At 41.8% G+C, this 24,292-nt stretch overlaps 1 protein-coding gene across 3 annotated transcripts in view; it reads left to right on the top strand.

The window, feature by feature from the left end:
- The window catches only part of BEND7 (BEN domain containing 7), a 148,262-nt gene that overhangs the window by 81,731 nt on the left and 42,239 nt on the right, over positions 1 to 24,292 (top strand). For 2 of the 3 annotated variants that reach the window (XM_077264614.1, XM_077264615.1), the window contains exons 5-6: positions 8,349 to 8,605; positions 23,321 to 23,546. In XM_077264614.1, the coding sequence (XP_077120729.1) occupies positions 8,349 to 8,605; positions 23,321 to 23,546 (483 nt within the window). The remainder of the gene's footprint in view (positions 1 to 8,348; positions 8,606 to 23,320; positions 23,547 to 24,292) is intronic. The other variant, XM_077264613.1, reaches the window with a different exon arrangement.

Raw genomic sequence — 24,292 nt, 5'->3', positions numbered from 1 at the left:
TGCACCTTACCTGCTGATTGTGCACGTGTACTGGCATGAAGCTGGGGCACAACATCATCGCCCTACTTACCTCATGAGGTGGAAGTAGCTGAGTGGCCACTGTAAAAATTAGTTACATGAAAAAAAAAAATCGAAATTCTTAAAAAACTTCATTTGTAATAAAAATGTGATTTAAACTATAGTTTATTTAGAACACATTTCCTTTAACAAATATGTGTATGTTTTCTTCCATTTAAAAGGTGTGTAAGTAAAATAAAGCTAGATAGACACAAGAATAGAGCAAAGGAATCATAACCAACAATGAAAGAACCAAGACCATGTACAGTCATGGCCAAAAGTATTCACACCCCTGCAATTCTGTCAGATAATTCTCAGTTTCTTCCTGAAAATGATTGCAAACACAAATTCTTTGGTATTATTATCTTCATTTAATTTGTCTTAAATGAAAAAACACAAAAAGAATTGTCCTAAAGCCAAATTGGATATAATTCCACACCAAACATAAAAAAGAGGGTGGACAGAAGTATTGGCACTGTTCGAAAAATCATGTGATGCTTCTCTAATTTGTGTAATTAACAGCACCTGTAACTTACCTGTGGCACCTAACAGGTGTTGGCAATAACTAAATCACACTTGCAGCCAGTTGACATGGATTAAAGTTGACTCAACCTCTGTCCTGTGTCCTTGTGTGTACCACATTGAGCATGGAGAAAAGAAAGAAGACCAAAGAACTGTCTGAGGACTTGAGAAACCAAATTGTGAAGAAGCATGAGCAATCTCAAGGCTACAAGTCCATCTCCAAAGACCTGAATGTTCCTGTGTCTACCGTGCGCAGTGTCATCAAGAAGTTTAAAACCCATGGCAATGTGGCTAACCTCCCTAGATGTGGACGGAAAAGAAAAATTGACAAGAGATTTCAACACAAGAATGTGCGGATGTTGGATAAAGAATCTGGACTAACATCCAAACAAGTTCAAGCTGCCCTGCAGTCCGAGGGTACAACAGTGTCAACCCGTACTATCCGTCGGCGTTTGAATGAAAAGGGACTGTATGGTAGGAGACCCAGGAAGACCCCACTTCTTACCCCGAGACCTAAAAAAGCCAGGCTGGAGTTTGCCAAAACTTACCTGAAAAAGCCTAAAATGTTTTGGAAGAATGTTCTCTGGTCAGATGAGACAAAAGTAGAGCTTTTTGGGCAAAGGCATCAACATTACATAGTTACATAGTTATTAAGGTTGAAGGAAGACTTTAAGTCCATCTAGTTCAACCCATAGCCTAACATGCCCTAACATGTTGATCCAGGGGAAGGCAAAAAAAAACCATGTGGTAAGAGTAAGCTCCACCATGGGGAAAAAAATTCCTTCCCGACCCCACATACGGCTATCAGACTAGTTCCCTGGATCAACGCCTTATCAAGGAATCTAATATATATACCCTGTAACATACTTTTCCAGAAAGGTATCCAGTCCCCTCTTAAATTTAAGTAATGAATCACTCATTACAACATTATACGGCAGAGAGTTCCATAGTCTCACTGCTCTTACAGTAAAGAATCCGCGTCTGTTATTATGCTTAAACCTTTTTTCCTCCAGACGTAGAGGATGCCCCCTTGTCCCTGCCACCGGTCTATGATTAAAAAGATCATCAGAAAGGTCTTTGTACTGTCCCCTCATATATTTATACATTAACATAAGATCACCCCTTAGCCTTCGTTTTTCCAAACTAAATAGCCCCAAGTGTAATAACCTATCTTGGTATGGCAGACCCCCCAGTCCTCTAATAACCTTGGTCGCTCTTCTCTGCACTCGCTCCAGTTCAGCTATGTCTTTCTTATACACCGGAGACCAGAACTGTGCACAGTATTCTAAGTGTGGTCGCACTAGTGACTTGTATAGAGGTAAAATTATGTTCTCCTCATGAGCATCTATGCCTCTTTTAATGCATCCCATTATTTTATTTGCCTTTGTAGCAGCTGCCTGACACTGGCCACTGAATATGAGTTTGTCATCCACCCATACACCCAGGTCTTTTTCATTGACGGTTTTGCCCAGAGTTTTAGAATTAAGCACATAGTTATACATCTTATTACTTCTACCCAAGTGCATGACCTTACATTTATCCCCATTAAAGCTCATTTGCCATTTATCAGCCCAAGCTTCTAGTTTACATAAATCATCCTGTAATATAAAATTGTCCTCCTCTGTATTGATTACCCTGCAGAGTTTAGTGTCATCTGCAAATATTGAAATTCTACTCTGAATGCCCCCTACAAGGTCATTAATAAATATGTTAAAAAGAAGAGGGCCCAATACTGACCCCTGTGGTACCCCACTACTAACCGCGACCCAGTCTGAGTGTGCTCCATTAATAACCACCCTTTGTTTCCTATCCCTGAGCCAGCTCTCAACCCACTTGCACATATTTTCCCCTATCCCCATTATTCTCATTTTATGTATCAACCTTTTATGTGGCACCGTATCAAAAGCTTTTGAAAAGTCCATATACACTACATCTACTGGGTTCCCTTGGTCCAGTCCGGAACTTACCTCTTCATAGAAGATGATCAAATTAGTCTGACATGAACGGTCCCTAGTAAACCCGTGCTGATACTGGGTCATGAGGTTATTCCTCTTCAGATACTCCAGTATAGCATCCCTTAGAATGCCCTCCAGGATTTTACCCACAGTAGAGGTTAAGCTTACTGGCCTATAATTTCCGAGTTCAGTTTTTGTCCCCTTTTTGAATATTGGCACCACATTTGCTATACGCCAGTCCTGTGGTACAGACCCTGTTATTATGGACTCTTTAAAGATTAAAAATGATGGTCTATCAATGGCTGTACTTAATTCCTGCAGTACTCGGGGGTGTATCCCATCCGGGCCCGGAGATTTGTCAATTTTTGTGATTTTTAGACGCTGCCGTACTTCCTGCTGGGTTAAGCAGGTAACATTTAATTGGGAATTTTTATCACTAGTCATATTGTCTGCCATGGGATTTTCTTTTGTAAATACTGATGAAAAAAAGTCATTTAGCATATTGGCTTTTTCCTCCTCATCCACCATTTCACCCAGACTATTTTTAAGGGGGCCAACACTATAATTTTTTAGTTTCTTACTATTTATGTAGTTAAAGAATATTTTGGGGTTATTTTTGCTCTCTCTGGCAATGAGTCTCTCTGTCTCAATCTTTGCTGCCTTGATTTGCTTTTTACAGAATTTATTTAACATTGAGTTTACAGGAGAAAAAAAGAGGCATTCAAAGAAAAGAACACGGTCCCTACAGTCAAACATGGCGGAGGTTCCCTGATGTTTTGGGGTTCCTTTGCTGCCTCTGGCACTGGACTGCTTGACCGTGTGCATGGCATTATGAAGTCTGAAGACTACCATCAAATTTTGCAGCATAATGTAGGGCCCAGTGTGAGAAAGTTGTTTTTCCCTCAGAGGTCGTGGGTCTTCCAGCAGGACAATGACCCAAAACACACTTCAAAAAACACTGGAAAATGGTTTGAGAGAAAGCACTGGAGATTTCTAAGGTGGCCAGCAATGAGCCCAGACCTGAATCCCATAGAACACCTGTGGAGAGATCTAAAAATGGCATGTTGGAGAAGGCACCCTTCAAATATCATGGTCCTGGAGCAGTTTGCCAAAGAAGAATGGTCTAAAATTCCAGCAGAGCATTGTAAGAAACTCATTGATGGTTACCGGAAGCGGTTGGTCGCAGTTATTTTGGCTAAAGGTTGTGCAACCAAGTATTAGGCTGAGGGTGCCAATACTTTTGTCTGGCCCATTTTTGGAGTTTTGTGTGAAATGATCAATGTTTTGCTTTTTGCTTCATTCTCTTTTGTGTTTTTTCATTTAAGACAAATTAAATGAAGATAATAATACCAAAGAATTTGTGTTTGCAATCATTTTCAGGAAGAAACTGAGTATTATCTGACAGAATTGCAGGGGTGTGAATACTTTTGGCCATAACTGTATGTACACATGTGGACAAAATTGTTGGTACCCCTCAGTTAAAGTAAAAACAACCCACAATGGTCACTGAAATAAGTTGAAACGAAGAAAAATAATTTCCAATGTAAATTTACTGAATATCAACTAATGAAAATGAGACATTACTTTTTTACTGTGGTTCAAAATAAATATTTAAAAAAAACACTAAAGAAAATGACCTGGACAAAATGATGGTAGCTTAACTGAATATTTTGTTGCACAACCATTTGAGGCAATCACTGCAAATAAACTATTTCTGTAACTACTAATGAGACTTCTGCACCTGTCCACGGGTATTTTGGTCCACTCCTTGTTTATTATTATTTATTATGCTTTGCTTATATAGTGCTATCATATTCTGCAGCGCTTTACATACATTATCATCACTGTCTCCATTATGGCTCACAATCTAAATTCCCTATTAGTCTTGTCTTTGGAATGTGGGAGGAAACCCACGCAAACATGGGGGGAACATACAAACTCCTTGCAGATGGAGGCAAACTGCTCCAGTTACCTCAAGTGTGAAGGGTGCCGTCTCCAGAACTACATGTTCACCTATTTCCACAGATGTTCAATATGACTTTGATCCAGGCTCCTCGAAGGCCACTTCAGGATAGCCCAATGCTTTACTCTCATCCATTCTTGGACGTTTTAGCTATGTTTTTGGTCATTATTCTGCCGATGGACCCATCATCTCCAACTCAAACTAAGATTTCTGCTACTAGGCAGCACAGTTTTCTCCAGAATGCCTTGAAGGTTTTGAGATTTCATTGTATCCTGCAGAGATTCAAGACACAATGTGCCAGATGCAGCAAAGCAGCTCCAAAACATAACTGAGCCTCCTCCATGTTTCACAGATGGTACAATGTTTTTATTTGTACGCTTCATATTTGTCTGTGAACTTTCCATAATCCCCAGTTTTGTCTCATCTGTTCAAAGGGCATTCTTTCAGAAGCTTTGTGACTTGTCAATATGCATTTTGGCAATTTCTGATCTCACTTTTTTATGATTTGCTTTAACAGTGATTTTATCCTCGGTCATCTTTCATGAACATGACACTGAGGCTGATGTACCGTGACCTTGGAGTTCAACTCTAATATCTTTGGAAGTTGTTCTGGCTTCTTTGGTTACCATGTGTATTATCCGTCTTTTCAATTTTTCTCTTACTGCCATGTCCAGGGTGGTTGGCTACAGTCCCATATACCTTAAGTTTCTTAAAAATACGTGCGACTGTAGTAATAGGAACATCAAGCTGTTTGGAGATGGTTTATGGCCTTTACCTTTAACAACTTTGTCCATACTTTTATTTCTAATCTGAGAAACTCTGTTCTTAGCTTTGTTCCGTCCATGTTCATTGTGGTACTCACCATGATACCAAACAGCACAGTGACTACTTTTCACCATTTAAATAGACATACTGAGTGATCACTAGATTGTAGATACTTGTGGTGCTAATACAGGACACACCTTAATTTATCATGTTCCTGTGGTCAAATTATTTCCTACAGGTGCCATCATTTTTGTCCAGGCCATTTTCATTACTTAGGGTTTATTTTGTTGAACCACAATTCAAAAGCAATGTCTGATTTCATTAGCTGATATTTAATAAATTTAAATTGAAAATTACTTTTGTCAGTTTAAAGTTATTTCAGTGACCATTCTGGGTTTTTCTTATTTTACTATAAGGGTAACAACAATATTGTCCACGTTTATATAGGGCTGATGGCAACAAGTACCCAAGATTAGTATATTACAGGTATGCAAAAGCCACAGATCTTTCTGCTGCTGGTGTGGTGGTTACATTTTAATAAATGTTCTCCGGGATATCTGGGACAATAAATTCCAGAACTGCTGAAGGTGGCACGGACCCAGTAGTCATTATCACAGGAGATATCATACTATATCATATAGTAATCTCCAGCTTCTTTCTGAAAAGCTGATTACTTTTTTAGCCCATTGCATAATAAATTATTTTCTCAGCATAAGATCAATAATGTAGAAAATCTAGAAAACACAGAGAAAGCTTTTTCCAATAAATAACCCATGGAGCATGATGTACAGTGACTTCATTAAATGAATGAAATTTGTTTCCTTCGTACAGTAAAACTGAGATTCCAGTAAACTCATTTGTAGTAAAGTCAAATTTTTTAAGCGCTTCAGAAAACTGAATAATGGAAATCAGGCATCATGGTACTAAGTGTCCCGTCAGCTTGATTAGAAGAACTCCAGGAATCATTAAAGGGGTTGCTTGGTTTGATGATATTGATGACCTATCCTTAGTACAGGTCATCAGATTAGTTGGGGCACCCACACTGATCAGTTTTTATCAGCTACTCTGCCGAACGGATGTAAACAGAGCCGGTAGAGCTGATTGGAGGGGATGCTGGGTGTTGGACCCCAGCTGATCTACTATTGATGAAATATCATAGCAATAGGTCATCAATATCATAAGGCCAGATGACTCCTTTAAGTTCATTGCCTCTGCATAAGCTCTGCAAAAAACTATAAATCACTTCTCTATTAATCCCAGACGGGAGCAGAGACTATCGTAATGTAGGAGGCAACTACGCTGTTATGGATGCTCCTATCACTAAGTACCATGTTGGATCCCGTCATGAACAGTTGGATTCAGGAGTATTTGGACAGTGACACAAATTCCACCAGTTAGTCTGTGTACACCCATACTATGGGTTTGAATTTAAAGATGTGAAGTGTAGACTTTAATGTTTAATTCTAGGAGTTCTACAAGATATGTTGTCCCTCTAGTTTCACAGTAAACCGGGAAAAAAACATATTTCAGAGAGAAATGTAAAGATAAAAGGTTTCTATTACTTATTTTAGGACAGTATTCTAACAATTTATTTGATCACTATAAAAAAATCTACAAAAGATTCAAACTACCCCGGTCCGGCATTCAGTCCTCCGTGGCAACCAGGCCAGGACAGTGTTCACGTCTGTGCTGGCAATCTTCTGTCCAGCATCCACGGAGCCTCTGCAGCTTACTTGGCCCCATGACGTTACCCGGTCACGCACCAAGATTGCACTGATCTGGCTGCCATGGAGAACAGAACATGATGATAGACCAGGGTAGTTAGAATCTTTTTGCTCATCTCTAGTAGATATTTTTATTAAAAATATGTATTTCAGGGACACATAAGACGATTAGAGATTTATACACTGCTCAACATCATCATTCTACCTCTTTCTAGTAAGTGATAATGTCAGTAGAGCCATGAGGAATATGACAGTTCTTATAAAATAAGTGCTCACTTACCACTGACCTGTTCATTTACAATTATATGTATTAGACACAACAATAGCCTTTGTGATACCATGAATTGAGAGAAGAGCGACTAAGTCATGTATGGCAATATACTGTACATGTTGTTGTTCATTTACATAATAAAGATTTTAGTAACCCTCTGATCAAGAATCCCAAACACCACTTTACATTATTCAGGTCCCTATTTAAAGGGAACCTGTCACCCCCCTCAGGCGTTTGTAACTAAAAAAAGCCAACTTGTGCAGGACTAATGCTGCATTCTGACAAGGTGGCTCTTTTAGTTATGCTCTTTTAGTTATGCTCCCTGCACACGCTGAAATAAACGCTTATAAAATGTGCCCCTCATACCGTGAAATCGTCCCGGGGGCGGGTCTTTCCCCCCTAATCAGACGCAGCACACCCGTCACTCGGGGCCTGTGCGCGCCAGGCGCCACCTCCTCTTGCTTCATTAGCGTCCCTGACGTCTGCGCCTTTTTGTCTGTTACTTAGGTTTTAGCACTGAGGGTAAGGAAGGGATTAGGAGATTTGGAGGGACATGCCTTTCTCTCTCTCTTACTAGTTCATTTAGTTTGAAACAGATTTAATAGAGGTTTTGGCTGGCATAGAGGAACTTAGCTAGGCACTCCTTCACCCGGGGCAAAGATTCTGTTTGGTGCCCTAGCTTTGTATCCAAATACCCTGACCAAGGCAGAGTGGCTGATTGGCATACCTCCTCGCCGCCAGTCCCCTGCTACCACCTTCTGGAATACCACACAGTATATATGGCCCATTTGATTTAATTCCAAACGTTGAAAAAAATGAGCATTCTCACATGACGCTAGAAGTGTTGCATCAACATTTTTAGCCCAGCTAAGAAGAAAGAATTCTTGGCTTGTGTAAGAACCGCACACTTCATTGCCAGACAATTCCTGGTGGCTGCATGAAAACAAGGTTTTACTAAGTGGGCAGTGCAGTTTAAGAAATAAACCAGAACTGATGTAGGAGATCTAATATTGCTTTTGTCAGTATCATTACAATTGTTTGCAGGTAAAAGTGGCACAGCTTCATTTTCAAGTCCATTTGCTTTTATATAGTTGCACAAACTCGACAGCAGACAGCCCAATCGTGTCTATGCTCCCAGAAGACCATTCTCTCAAGAAAAAGAATCATGAAGAAAAAAGTTCTTCCAAAGAATACACCTGTGAGCTCGATACACAGCACGAATATGAGGGAACACAAGCCGCTGCTTCTTCCAGCCAGGTCCTCCAGTCTGCCACAAGCAGAGGCCATCAAGAAAGAGGATGATCACGTGCCAGCATTCGGCATTGTTGTCAACTCGTCATCCTCTGATGTAAGTTGCCATACAAAGGTTAATTAGTTGTGTTGGCCTCAAGCAGTGTAATGAGTTTCATATGACTTCTCATTACAGGAAAGCTAAAGACATTAGCATTTGTCCTTTCCAGTCTGATTTTTTATTGTATTCTGAAGTGTGTTGTCTCTGCAGATGCGGCATTAGGAACACATTCATTTATAACAAGCCACTTAAAGTCATCATGATAAAAAAACTAGTAGTTTTTTTATTCTAACGACATTACGCTCCAATTTTTGTTACACCGGCTAATTTTAACGAAGAGATATTATAACTAAACTAAATCTAGTTATGAGTACACATTTAGGATATATATATCGTCACTACACACGTAGTTGGTACCCCTCGTTTACTGACAGAAAAACCCACAATGGTCACAGAAATAACTTGAATCTGACGAAAGTAATAATAAATTCAAAATTTATGAAAATGAACAAATGAAAGTCAGACATTGCTTTTCAACCATGCTTCCACAGAATTAAAAAAAAAAAATAAAACTCATGAAATAGGCCTGGACAGAAATGATGGTACCGTTAACTTAATATTTTGTTGCACAATCTTTTGAGGCAATCACTGCAATCAAATGATTCCTGTAACTGTCAATGAGACTTCTGCACCTCTTGACAGGTATTTTGGCCCACTCCTCAAGACCAAACTGCTCCAGTTGTCTCATGTTTGAAGGTTCCTTTTTCCAGACGGCATGTTTCAGCTCTTTCCAAAGATGCTCAATAGGATTTAGGTCAGGGATCATAGAAGGCCACTTCAGAATAGTCCAATGTTTTCCTCTTAGCCATTCTTGGGTGTTAGCTGTGTGATTTGTGTCATTATCCTGCTGCAAGACCCATGACCTGCGACTGAAACCAAGCTTTCTGACACTGGGCAGCACATTTCTCTCTAGAATTCCTTGATAGTCTTGAGATTTCATTGTACCCTGCACAGATTCTAGACACCCTCCTCCATGTTTCACACTAGGGACAGTGTTCTTTTCTTGGTATGTTTAATTTTTCCATCTGTGAACATAGAGCTGATGTGCCTTGCCAAAAAGTTCCATTTTGTCTCATCTGTCAATAGGACATTCTCCCAGAAGCTTTGTGGCTTGTCAACAATGGTGTTCTCCTTGGTCGTCTCCCATGAAGACCACTTTGGCTCAGACAACGACGAATGGTGCGATCTGATACTGAAGTTCCTTGATCTTGAAGTTCACATTTAATCTCTTTAGAAGTTTTGGCCCTTTTGTTACTATTCGTATTATCCATCTCTTTGATTAGTCATTAATTTTCCTCCTGCGGCCACGTTCAGGGAGGTTGGCTACAGTCCCATGGATCTTAAATTTCTGAATAATATGTGCAACTATAGTCACAGGAACATCAAGTTGCTTGGAGATGGTCTTATAACTTTTACCTTTAACATGTTTGTCTATAATTTACTTTCTAATCTCCTAAGACAACTCTTTTCTTCGCTTCCTCTGGTTCATGCTGAGTGTGATACACACCATGTCACCAAACAGCACAGTGAGTATCTGTAGCCCTATATACAGTCCCACTCACTGGTTCCGAGATTATAGACACCTGTGATGCTAATTAGTGGACACACTGTGATTTAACATTTCCCCTTTGTCACATTATTTTCAGGGGTACCATCATTTCTGACCAGGCCTATTTCATGAGTTTTATTTTTTTAATTCTGTGGAAGCATGGTTGAAAAGCAATGTCTGACTTTCATGTGTTCATTTTCATAGATTTTTTATTTATTATTAGGGTATGTCTCCACGGTCCGGAGGGGCGGCGGTATCGCCGTAGCGGCGAAGCCGCTCGGCGCTAAGCCCCGCCCCCTTTCTGGGACGCGATGGTGCCGGATGTGTACAGTACACATCCGGGATCATCGCACCCCTCGCCATAGGGCCCTGTGATATGCCTTGCGGGGACGCTGCGTCCCCGCAAGGTGTACGGACATGCTGCGATCTGAAAAGACGCGCAGCATGTCCGGAGTCGCAGGGCCGCCGCGTGCGGGTTTCCACGCATAGTGGAGACGGGATTTCATAAAATCCCCTCCACTATGCTGGAACATCTGGACGCTGCTTGTTTGACGCTGCAGCGTCAAACAAGCAGCGTTTACTTACCGTGGAAACATACCCTTACTGTTGTCAGATTCAATTTAATTTCTGTGACCATTGTGGGTTTTTCTTTCATTAAACGAGGGGTACAAACAATTTTGACCACGTGTTTATATGGTCAGTATTGAAGTTCTAGGAGGATTAGAGGAGAGATATACCGCAGGTGGAGGTTTTCAGGAATAAAAGGATTGATATGCTGCAAGAGAAGGCCACGGTAATGAGAGGATCGTTGTACTGCAGGAGGAGCCTATATAGTGAGGACTAAGAAGAGTGATGCCCTGCAGTATGAGGCTGTATAAATAGGAAGCTAAGATTGGTAATATAAAGCAGAAAATGCTGTGTGTAGTGGAGGCTGAGAGGAGTCATATACTGCATTATTGTTAAGCTTGTAAACAGACTCGCATGGGTAACGTACAAACCAGGAAAGATGCAAACTCTGCAAATAGGTCCCTGTTCAAACGAGGAAAGTCCCTAATCTGACTCTTGACTTCTCTCCATATAAACGCAAGGAATACAGAGCAAGCAAAATTGTTGTAACCATATAACCATGATGATAATAAACAGGGAAAAAAAGATACCGTATATACTCGAGTATAAGCCGACCCGAGTATAAGCCGACCCCCCTCATTTTGCCACAAAAAACTGGGAAAACTTATTGACTCGAGTATAAGCCTAGGGTGGAAAATGCAGCAGCTACCGGTGAATTTCAAAAATAAAAATAGATGCTCCATACCGTTCATTATTGCCCCATAGATGCTCCATATAAAGCTGTGCCATATATAATGCTCCATACCATTGATTATTGCCCCATATATTATCCATATATAGCTGTGCCATATAGAATGCTCTGCACCGTTCATTATGGCCCTATAGATGCTCCATATAAAGCTGTGCCATATATACAATGCTCTGCACCGTTCATTATGGCCCTATAGATGCTCCATATAAAGCTGTGCCATATGTGCTCTGCACCGTTCCGTTTGGCCCCATAGATGCTCCTTATATAGCTGTGCCCTATATGCTCTGCACCGTTCAGTTTGGCCCCATAGATGCTCCTTATAAAGCTGTGCCATATATAATGCTCTGCACCGTTCAGTATGGCCCCATAGATGCTCCTTATAAAGCTGTGCCACATATACAATGCTCTGCACCGTTCATTATGGCCCTATAGATGCTCCATATAAAGCTGTGCCATATATGCTCTGCACCGTTCCGTTTGGCCCCATAGATGCTCATTATAAAGCTGTGCCCTATATGCTCTGCACCGTTCAGTTTGGCCCCATAGATGCTCATTATAAAGCTGTGCCCTATATGCTCTGCACCGTTCAGTTTGGCCCCATAGATGCTCATTATAAAGCTGTGCCGTATATGCTCTGCACCGTTCAGTTTGGCCCCATAGATGCTCCACATAAATCTGTGCCATATATGCTCTGCACCGTTCAGTTTGGCCCCATAGATGCTCATTATAAAGCTGTGCCCTATATGCTCTGCACCGTTCAGTTTGGCCCCATAGATGCTCCACATAAATCTGTGCCATATATGCTCTGCACTGTTCAGTTTGGTCCCATAGATGCTCCTTATATAGCTGTGCCCTATATGCTCTGCACCGTTCAGTTTGGCCCCATAGATGCTCATTATAAAGCTGCCCCATATGGAATGCTCTGCAGCGTTCAGTTTGGCCCCATAGATGCTCCACATAAATCTGTGACATATATAACGCTGCTGCTGCTGCAATAAAAAAAACAAAACACATACTCACCTCTCTTGCTTGCAGCTCCTCAGCGTCCGGTCCCGGCGTCTCTCCGCACTGACTGATCAGGCAGAGGGCGCCGCGCACACTATGTGCGTCATCGCGCCCTCTGACCTGCACAGTCAGAGCGGAGAGACGCCGGGAAGACAGAGCGGCGCCCGGCGGGTGGATCGTGGACAGGTAAATATGCGATACTTACCTGCTCCCGGCGTCCCGCTCCTTCCCCCGGACAGCTGGTCTCCGGGTGCCGCAGCCTCTTCCTATTCATTTCTCTAATGAGCGGTCCCACGTGACCGCTGTACAGGGGAAGAGCTGCGGCACCTGAAGACAGTGTGACGGGCAGGGGGAGCGTCAGGATCGCCGGGACTAGGTAAGTATGCCTCAGCGCCCTCTCCCCCTCACCCGCCGACCCTGCCACAGACCGTGACTCGAGTATAAGCCGAATTTGGGCTGAAAATCTCAGCTTATACTCGAGTATATACGGTAAATAGGAGCCTGCTACTATGGATATAGCAAGAAGACACCAATGCTGAGACAGCAAAAAACAACCAATGCGGAAAAATGGTGCAAAGAATCCATGTAATGAAAAAGTATAAACTTTATTAAATAAATAACCAATGTAACAAAGGAAACTGACAGTGAGGGATAAAACAGCCAATAGCCACCATGGACTGCAAGGAGACACGAACAACGCTCCTCATATAACACAATGCAATATATGTAGAGACAAGAAGTACCCAATATATATCCAAAACCAATGTATGGAAATGGAATCTACTACGCCATCTAAATAAAGGGATGTTAGCATAAATATACATGTGCAGCGTGTAGATGCATCGCCAATATAAAGGGGAACATACCCAAGTTGTAACTGAGGAGAGGGAACGGCTCCTGCCCACCCCGACGCGCGTTTCGGAGGTCCTTCTTCAGGGGGCGTGACTGCGTAGATTGGCACCATAAGTAAATGTAATGGCGCCCCTATTCAGTGTTGACTGACCCTGAATGGCCTTAACTACACCCTATCTATAGATACTGTGCAAGTCTAAAGCAAAGACAAAAGAGCTATCGGCAGCTGGACAGAGACTAAACAGTCTGTGGCATACCGGAAAGGGAACCTGACCATGCAGCAAGAGGTCACTCAATTGAGTCCTGAAACCGAGCCATGACAATTATAAGGCTGTATATAGAGAGCCGGAGAGGAGTGATGTACTGCAGAATGGGGATGGAAGAATTGATGCACTGCAGTATAAGATTGTATTTACAGTGGCATGTAAAAGTTTGTGCACCCCTGGTCAAAATTACTGTTATTGTGAACAATTAAGCAAGTTGAAGATGAAATTACCTCTAAAAGGCCTAAAGTTAAAGATGACACATTTTCTTTGTATTTTAGGCAATATAATATACATAGTGAGGGGTTGACACGCTTAGCGGCTTTCCCAGGTAGACACAGGAACATTTTGATGGTGAAGCACCTGCTGGTTTATTGGAGTCCGCATACACCAAGGCAGGATTTACAAAACAAAACAGAGCCTTTCTGGCTTAACGGAAAAAAAAACCCAAAACAAATAAAGTGTAACAGAGTCCTTTCACAGGAAAAGTCTCAACCTGCAGGGACCAGGCAATGTCCTCCGCTCCTCCTTGGAGCTACGTGGGAGTACTTCCTCTCCCAAGACACCACACTCAAACTGTCTCACGTGTCCAGGTATTTAACCAGGACCATGTGATGATCACATAATTGTGACATCACCGCAGGTCCTGCTAGTACACCTGCCGGAGTCGGCTGCAGGAAGAGATATGGTGAGCACTCTCCCGCCCACTCTGAGTGCTCACATAAAACCAGCCCATGTATAAAGCTTACTTTAATCCTCCCAACACTTAGTGTGCTGGTGGAAAAATATCCTGGTTTCATACCACTGACGCCAACATGCGCAGTGACACATATCCCCCCTTGTACACTGTGCCAGTGACAGTGTCACAATATATATACAGTATGTCCCTAAAGTCATGGTGCACTTTTAACCAGTCACAGGATCTATTTATAGTTTACATTTTGGTGCCCTTTCTCTGGCCCAATCATATCAGATCAGACCTGTTCATGAGGAGAGATAACAAGAACCAATCAAACAACACAAACTCATTTAAGCTGTTGCTGAGCCCCCAGTCAGATTAACCCCTGATAAACTGCAGGGCTGCCACTAGGAATTTTGGGGCCCCATACTGGCAAAATTTTTGGGGCCCCCTTGAGACTCCGCCCAGGCTTCACCCCACGAACTGTCCACAGTCCCATCGCTCTCTCTTGGAAAAACCACCAATCATACATTAACAGTTCCCATCACCAGATCACACACACAGCCAGCAGCTTTTGTTTTGGCCAAAAGATTTTTTTAATCTGCCATGACGACAAGGTAGACTCTTTTCGCCGGGCCCTACTCTACTCTAACCTATTAAACATTTGTTAAAATATGCAGTACAATTTAGGTATATTTTTATTTATTTTTCAATTTTTAAAATGACTCATAATACCACATAAAATGGACAAATACCACAACACCATGACCAGACACTATATTATCACCACATAGTGACATATAATACCATCTACAAGAAACAAATACCACCACACCATGTACAGACCACATATTACCAGTACAGTGACCGAACAATATCACATACAAGGGACAAATACCGCCACACCATGTCCAGACCACATATTACCACCACATGGTGACCAAATACATACAAGGAACAAATACCAACACTACATGACCAAACCACATATTACCACCACACAGTGACCGAATAATAGCACATACAAGGAACAAATACCACCACACCATGACCAGACCACATATTACCACCACTTAGTAACCAAATAATAGCACATACAAGGAACAAATACCGCGATACCATGGCCGGACAACATATTACCACCACAATGTGACTGAAAAGTACAATAATGATCATAAATAAAAAATAAAAAATACTATCACCATAAGTGCCATTATACACAGGAGATCTGTACTAAGAATGCAGTGTCTGTGTACAGGTAATACAGTGATCACCGGTGCCATTATACACAGGAGCGTCTGTATATAGTGTCAGTGTACAGGTAATACAGGGATCACCAGTGACATTATACAAAGGAGCTCTGTATATAGTATACAGTGTACAGGTAATAAAGTGATCACTAGTGACATTATACACAGCTCTGTATATAGTGTCAGTGTACAGGTAATACAGTGATCACCGGTGCCATTATACACAGGAGCTCTGTATATAGTGTCAGTGTACAGGTAATACAGTGATCACTAGTGACATTATACACAGGAGCTCTGTATATAGTGTCATTGTATAGGTAATACAGTGATCCCCAGTGACATTATACACAGGAGGTCTGTATATAGTGTCAGTGTATAGGTAATACAGTGATCACCAGTGACATTATATGCAGGAGCTCTGTATATATGCTGTAGCTCTACTGTCCCAGTAGCACAGAAAACAAGGGTGTTTTCATAACAAATGGGAATTATGCATGTTCAAAGAAAACAAAGATATTCTCACATTTATTGGGAGACTAAATGAAAACTAAATTTACCTTAATGAACCGTATAAACCGGCACTTTCATATACTACTTATATTTATCACCGAATTCTTGAAAATGGGCTATGTATCTGTAGCGCAAAAACGTGATGTGATAGAGAAATTATAAGATCAGTTTTGAATTCGGCACCCTCAAATTAGTCTAAAACTGTTCTTAAAGTCCATGCCAGAAATTTTGTTTTTTCTTTGTAGACCAGTGTAATCCGCCACTGTGCCCCCACTATCTGTTCATAGCCACTTTCCCCATTTAATATATAAATTAATTAGCACCTGTACTCTTTCCCCCAATTCATTACCAGTCACTTTATCCTCAACGCCCCCCACTATGTACCTCCAGCTCTAAGCCTTACCCTAATTCATTATAGTTACATGCCCCTTCTGCCTCAATTCATTGTCATATCTTCTCTCTCTCCCACCCTCTATTCATTATCAACTGCTCTTCCCCACCTTCAAAATTCATTATTTGCTCTCCTCACCTTCAATACACCATTTGCTTTCCCCACCTCCACCTTCAATTCAATTGCTGTCCCCCGTACCTCACATTCACTTCATTTGAAGTCCCCATCATCCCCACTTCATCATCTGCAGTCCCCATCACCCCCACATCATCATTTGCAATCCCCATCACCCCCACATGATTTGCAGTCCCCATCACCCCCGCATCATTTGCAGTCCCTATCACTCCCACTTCATCATTTGCAGTCCCCATCACCCCCACATCATCATTTTCAGTCCCCGTCACCCCCACATCATTTGCAGTCCCCGTCACCCCCACATCATTTGCAGTTCCCATCACCCCCACATCATCATTTGCAGTCCCCATCACCCCCACTTCATCATTTGCAGTCCCCATCACCCCCACATCATCATTTGCAGTCCCCATCCACCCCAACATCATTTGCAATTCCTATCACCCCACATCATCATTTGCAGTCCCCATTACCCCCACTTCATCATTTGCAGTCCATCTTCATCATTTATAGTCCCCTATCCCCCTTCACTTCATCTGCAGTCCCCCTTACTTCATAATTTGCAGCCCCCTATCATTTCATCATGTGCAGTACCCCCTCAAACACACTTCATAATCTGCAGTCTCACTCCCCCCCCCCCCACACACACACACACACCTCACCCATTAAAAAAAACCAAAAACGTTTTTTATACTTACCTCAGTAGTTCCCGGGGTGTCTAGTGTTTTCAGCAGTGAAGCAGCTAGTTTGTATGGGCTGTAGTCAGGACCTGCAGGGAGCCCATGCATTCTAGCTACAGCCGAGCAGGAGCTGTGCAGTCAACTAGACTGCCATGCACAGCTCCAAAAAGGCTCCCGGGCCCCAGCGCCGACGTGTCCGCTGCAGTGCACAGTATTTTAGTGCACGATGGGGCCCAATGAGTAGAAGCACAAGAGTGGGGACCCAGATCTGCGGGCCCCTCTGTGTACTGCTGCTGACTGGTGCCCCATACAACAGTAAGGGCAGTAATGCCCTGATGGCGGCCCTGATAAACTGAACTCTGATTAATACACTGCTAGGTCTGTGACGTCATGCACCCACAAGCTTATGCCAGCTGTGTGGTTTTCCATGCCAGTCGAGATGTGGATAGTACAGAGGAAAGTTCAGTGTGTTCTGTGGCTCCATGAACCAAAGTGCTAAGTGAATATCAGCGCCTTTATAACGAACGTAACACCTCTAAAGTGAACGTGTGGTGTGGCCTGATGCATGATAAGGTGATAGGCCCATTTTTTTCGCAGAGCGATCTCTGACGGCAAACACATATCTTGACATGTTGGAATTGTATGCAGTGCCACAATTTCCAGAAGGTGTCACCTTTCAGCAAGACGGCGCTCCTCCACACTACGCCACCATTGTCCCTGAGTTTCTGGATAGAACATTCCCCCGGCGGTGGATAACCAGGGGTTCTGTCAAGCCAAGGCCACCACGATCCCCGGATCTGACGCCCTTAGACTTTTACTCTTGGGGTTATGTGGAGCAACATGTTTACATTGAACGTATCAACGACATTAATCACTTAAAAAAGAGAATCACAGACGTTATCCACTCTGTTACACCAGACGTCCTTACCCGCGTGTGGCAAGAACTTCACTATCCTTTGGATGTGTGTAGGGCAACAAATGGAGCCCACATCGAACTACACTGAATAGGTATGAAACTGGGAGAGTTTTTCTTTTATTTGGAGCAGATTTCACATTTCTATAGTTTTTTGTTGCTTTCCAGTGATTGGTCAAAAGTGCACTATGACTTTACGGACACACTGTATATTTGGTTGTGCTGTTTAGTGGGCAACCATGTGTATAGAGCGTCACCACAGTGAAATCAAAGCCCACACACCATTAGACAAGCACAACATTTTAATATAAATATATTGTAAGTTTGTTAATATGGCCGAGCAAAAGCTGAGGGACAAATAAAAATATTTATTTAAAGGATTTTCAAAATTATTTCAAAATGTACCTACAGCTGCCAATGATGATAAGACTAAACATTTCCTGTAATCCTGTACGCAGCGGTTGGCTTCATTGTGAAGGATTTAGTGTTGTCCAGTCATATGAAAAGTTGTTTAAAGGAAATCTGTCAGTAAGTTTAACCTCTATACCCCTCCCCAAACTGCATATATAGTCATTCTGGTCTTTAAAAGCTCATTCCACTGATAACTTTATTTCTCATTTCTGTTGTTGCATTCCAAAGAAATCAGTGTTTTAATTCATATGAAAATTAGGTGTTAAGTGCTTTGCCTGTCACAGAACACTTTCCAAGCCTCAGCCTCGGGAGGCTGTTTCCCTGCCTAGAACAATACTCTTTAACTTGATTGATAGCTGTCTGATTTCCCTCCATGACACTTAATGACACATTGACAGTGAACTGTCAACCAAGTTAACATGCCTGGGGCTGCGCAGAGAAGCAACCTCGGAAGGCAGTGGCTTGGAAACTACTCTGGTACACCCAGAGCACTTAACTCCTTATTTACATATAAATTAAAATGAATGCGCCAACAGATATAAGATATAAAAGGTGTCAGTTGATTTAATTTTTAAAACACCTTCCTGCCCACATACAACATGAGGTTTGTTGGGTTGGTTTTACCCCTTATTCTATTTAAATGTGTTTATATTGCACATTGATTAAACTTGCTAATATTAAACAGCTGCCTTGGTATTTTACTTTCATTAAATAGCTGCCTTGACAGTCCTATTCCAATGCCAGTCTTCGCTATTACCAATTCATACAGACATAGGAAAGGTGATTCATAGTGATGAGCGAATATACTCGTTACTCAAGATTTCTCGAGCATGTTTGGGGGTCCTCCAAGTATTTTTTAGTGCTCGGAGATTTAGTTTTTCTTGCCGCAGCTCAATGATTTACATCTGATAGCCAGCATTAGTACATGTGGGGATTCCCTAGCAACCAGGCAACCCCACATGTACTTATGCTGGCTAACAGATGTAAATCATTCAGCTGCGGCAAGAAAAACTAAATCTCCGAGCACTAAAAAATACTCAGAGGCAGGGCTGTGGAGTCGGAGTCGTGGAGTCGGAGTTAGTTTTGGTTGGAGTCGGAGTCGGTAGAAATGTACCGACTCCGACTCCAGCTTTAAAAAAGATGTATTAATATTTCATAATTGAACTTTCACATGAATTTTATAAATGTTACTCAAATATATATGTTCTATCAAACTATGAACAACAGTGATAAGCAGTTCTGCTGGAGATAGAGACATTTCTTACTTCTTGTGTGTCACTGTTCTCCACTGCCCTTATCTAATCTTATACTTGGTTAACTTCATGGTGCCCCAACCCCCCTACTTACAATGTATGAAACTGAAAGTGAAAATGTGTTGCAAATTCTTAGTAGTAAAGCTCCTCCTCTAGACTAGATGTTTACTAGGTGTGCATCTTCCAAGCATCTCACAGCTGCCACTCAGAAGAGGAAGACTGTAAGAAGTATTATCCTTTCAACAAACTTTGCATCAGTTAACTGTGAGTACATGAGGAATAACAGTATTACTGACCACTATATCAGTTGTACGACCTGGCAATAATTTTGTACAATTGTTTTTAGGAAAAACAATTGTCATTTGGATTGTGAATGCAGAATTAAAAACCTGAGAATGTCACAGAAGCGTCACATTAAATCAGCTGTATTTGAACATTTCACCATCACTCAAGATAGAAAACATTATGTCTGTCAGTGTATGACAAATGATCCACACGAAAACAAATGCTGTGAAGCCAAGATCAGTTCATATTCAGGCAAAGATAAAAATGCTCCTACCAAAGCTTCTAATCTAAAGAGACATTTACAGTGCTTTCATCCAGAAGTACTGAAAGCAGTGGATGAGAAAGACTGCATCCAAACCAATGAAGCAGTGCCAAGCTCTTCCAGCCAAACAAAGGAGCAGAGAACTTTGCAGCCATCAGTTGCAAGATATTTTGTCAGTGACAAAGTTACTGTGACAATGACAGTAGATACATTTAAAAAACAGATCATAGAGCTTGTTGTAAAGGATAGTGTGCCTATTTCATTATTTTCACGACCAGCTTTTATGTGTCTGAATGGGGAAATGGCCCGCAAGCTTGGTGTTTCTCTGGAGAGAGAGTATTAGAAAATTAGTAATCGAAGAAGCTTTTAAACAAAAGGAAGAACTTAAAAAAACTCTCAAGGGACGCTTTCTGTTTCTTAAAATGGATGCCTGCACACGTCACAGAGTGAACTATTTTGCCATCAATGTCCGATTTGTTTGTGACAAAAATGAAATAGTTACCAAGACATTGGCAGTAAAAGACACCAAAGCTCATCACACCAGTGAGTTTCTCCAGGTCTTGGTGGAAAAGGTTCTGCAAGACTATGAACTTAAAAAAGAGCAAGTTCTTTCTGTCATAACTGACAATGCTTCAAATATGATAAGTACTATTAAGCTAATGAATGAGAGTAATGATAGTGACCAGCAGCTAGAAGAACATTCTGGGTCCACAGACACAGACATTTTTGAAATAGAAGAACACAGTATTGTAACTGAGGAGCAAACTGAAGTTGCTTCAGATGAACAGAAACATGATAGTTTAGATGATCTTGTTGAAACTGTGTCAATACGTTCTTTCATTCATCACATGCGCTGTGTTGTGCATACGCTACAGCTGGCTATAAGAGACAGTCTGCAAGAAGGACATGCTGCTGCACTGATTGGCAAGGTGAGAAAATTGGCTACTGTTGCCAGAACCCCTAAAGTTGACTCAATTTTGAAGAGACCTGCTGGAAAAGGGGCAATTATTGATCAAGCCACACGATGGGGCAGTACTTACTTAATGATTCAGCGCTTGGTTGAACTGAAAACCTTTCTTGTAGACATGGCTAACCCTCGACTGACGCTAAATGAAAGTCAGTGGAATCAGGTGACTGAGCTGGAAAAATTGCTAGAACACCCATTTACAGTGACTAAAAAATTACAAGCAGAGGACTTAACTCCAGGTATTTTCTTAAAGGAGTGGAAGAACCTGATGTTTCGCCTGTCCCAAAGAGGAGGGTTAATTGCAAGTGGCATTGCTACATCAATGAAACGGAGAGAGGAGCTACTATTACAAAATAACATTCTTTTGGCAGCTGTTTATGTAGACCCAATGTATTAGATTCTTCTAGATAATCAACAGCTAACTAAAGGAAAAGAAGCTCTGTTTGAAATAGCAGTAAGGATGAAAGGGTTGCAGAAGAGTCAGGAGAAACAAGAAGAATTTGGTCGTCCTGCCACATCTTCACCCTCATCAACTGATGAAGAATTTAATTTTGAAAAATATTTGGATCACAAGGACCGTGCAAAGCGTTCCCGCATAGAAGAAGAGTCATCCCCATCAAAGAACACAGCCAGTACATTTCAGCAGAATTTTTCATGTGCACTAAAAGAAATTGAGAAATTTGACCGTTCATCAAAAATAACAGTGCAACAACGATTCCTCTGTATCCTGACATTGTCAGAGATGTTGCCCGAGTGGTTACTGCTTTGCCACCAACCCAAGTTAGTGTAGAGAGGCTGCTCTCTGCTCTCAAAATAATTAGATCAGATTTGAGGGCATCCATGAAGGAGGATCTGACAGAGGCAATACTTTTTCTGAGGACAAATTTATAGATTTCTTCTTATTAACTGCATAACAGTGTTTATTGCATATTTACTTACAAGAGTTTAGAAAAGTTTATAAAAGTTATTTGCTATATTCTAATTGTATTCTAATAAATATAGTTTTTGCTCTAAGTGGTCTGATTACTTATATGATGGTGAGAAACTGAATAAGCATGATGTTAATATTTTACAACAGTAAATTTATTGTTACGAATTGGCCATTTATGAAGGAGTCGGAGTCGGAACCTGATAAAATCCAGGAGTCGGAGTCGCATCTGTGGCTTACCGACTCCACAGCCCTGCTCGGAGGACACCCGAGCATGCTCGATAAATCTCGAGTAACGAGTATGTTCGCTCATCACTAGTGATTCCCCCTCTTGTTTCTGTGTCCCCATGTGGCCAGAGATTTGATGAAAAGGGTTTGGCTCTTTGGCGCAGTGCAATAGCTATGCCCCTTTCTTCACTTGTGTCAGCCATGATGGAGGATGGGTATTAGCTGACCTATTGAAGTGAGGCAGACTGTAGCATTCTTCATCACATCACTAGTCACATGCCAACCCAGGGAGAAAGTGTTGAAATGAACCCGAATGTATAGCGGAGCTGCTATAACAAAAAAGGCTGTTAGTAAGTTGTATCAATATGTATTTCAAACACATTTATACTACTCTTTATCTGGTTGGACAACCCCCTTTAAGATTGGATATTTTACTGTAGGTGGAAGAGTACTTATTTAATATGACTTTTTACATTTGAAAGTATTGCTTGCAGCTAGGTCTAACGTGGGCAGACCAGCACAATAGCTGACAGCTGCTTCTACATTGGCTTTTTCAACTTTTTCTTGTCAAAGATGCAGAACAAGTGGTGATGTTGTGACACGTCCTCGCAGTTTGGAGCTGGTTGTTCTAACATTTCCATATGCATGGGGTCTGCCAAAGGACACGCACTATAATCATTTCACCTTGTGTTATACATGTGCAGAACATACTTGGCCAGACAATCACATTTTGTAGGGATAAGGCAAATCTACAGATTGTAGAAGTTTAGATGAACAACAATAAACTCCAGGCCTAGTGCACTGTTCTAACATCATGATGTGTTCTGATTTCTTAGCCAGATGTGCAGCTGGCAGAAGGGTTTGATGTCTTCATGCCGAAATCTCAGCTGGACTCCATATTATCTAACTATAAGAGATCGGGCAGCCTACTCTTTAGGAAACTCGTTTGTGCTTTTTTTGATGATAAAACTCTGGCAACATCTCTACCCAATGGAAAAAGGAAGCGCGGACTCAATGACAACAGGCAAGGATTGGATCAAAATATTGTGGGAGCGATAAAAGGTACATCTTGATTATAATACCTGGACTGTAGCATTTGTGCTGTTATCTGTGTAAAGGGATTCATATAGAGCGGGACAGCATGGCAAGATTATTACTACACATGAGGTTATACAAAATATGGAAACACACGTGTAACAACATCATATAAGTGAAGGGGTATCCTAGATGCCAGGTTCACATAGGAACATAGTACATTAGTACCTTAAATGGGTTGTCCCATCTTACACATAGGATATGCTATAAGTGTTTGATCGATTTGGTTCCCACCTTTGTTTCGAGAATGGAGCCACAACACACATCACAGGGAACAGACAGGTGGACGCACAACCATAGCTCTCCATTCAGTTATATGGGAGTTTAGAAGATTGGTGAGCAAGCACTCTTGTCGATTTCCAGAACTCCCATACAATGAAGCAGATAGAGACCCACATGTGCAGTTGTAGGGGACGGGGACCTGGTGAGCCGTGCGGACGGGTGGAACCATTGTTGCCGGGAGTCGGGGTTCCGGGGAACGAATGTGTGGGACGTACGGGAAGCCGGGCAGATGTGACAGGAGGCAGAGTGACGCAGGGAGGGAGGAGGATAAAAGGAAAAGCGCGCGAAAGCAGGGGCAGAGGAGCGCGAGAGGACTCTGAGGGGAGGGAACGTCAGCGCAGTTGTCGTGTGTGTGCAGGCCGCAGAGAGACTTGCTGGAAGCAGGGGGAGAACGCGCAGCAGACGCTGCAGGCAACTACCAGAGCCCCCAG

This window comes from Ranitomeya variabilis, chromosome 5, assembly GCF_051348905.1.
Source record: "Ranitomeya variabilis isolate aRanVar5 chromosome 5, aRanVar5.hap1, whole genome shotgun sequence".
In the NCBI taxonomy this organism is placed as follows: Eukaryota; Metazoa; Chordata; class Amphibia; order Anura; family Dendrobatidae; genus Ranitomeya; species Ranitomeya variabilis.
Note: the sequence above shows the minus strand (reverse complement) of the source record. Positions and strands in the feature narration are given on the sequence as shown.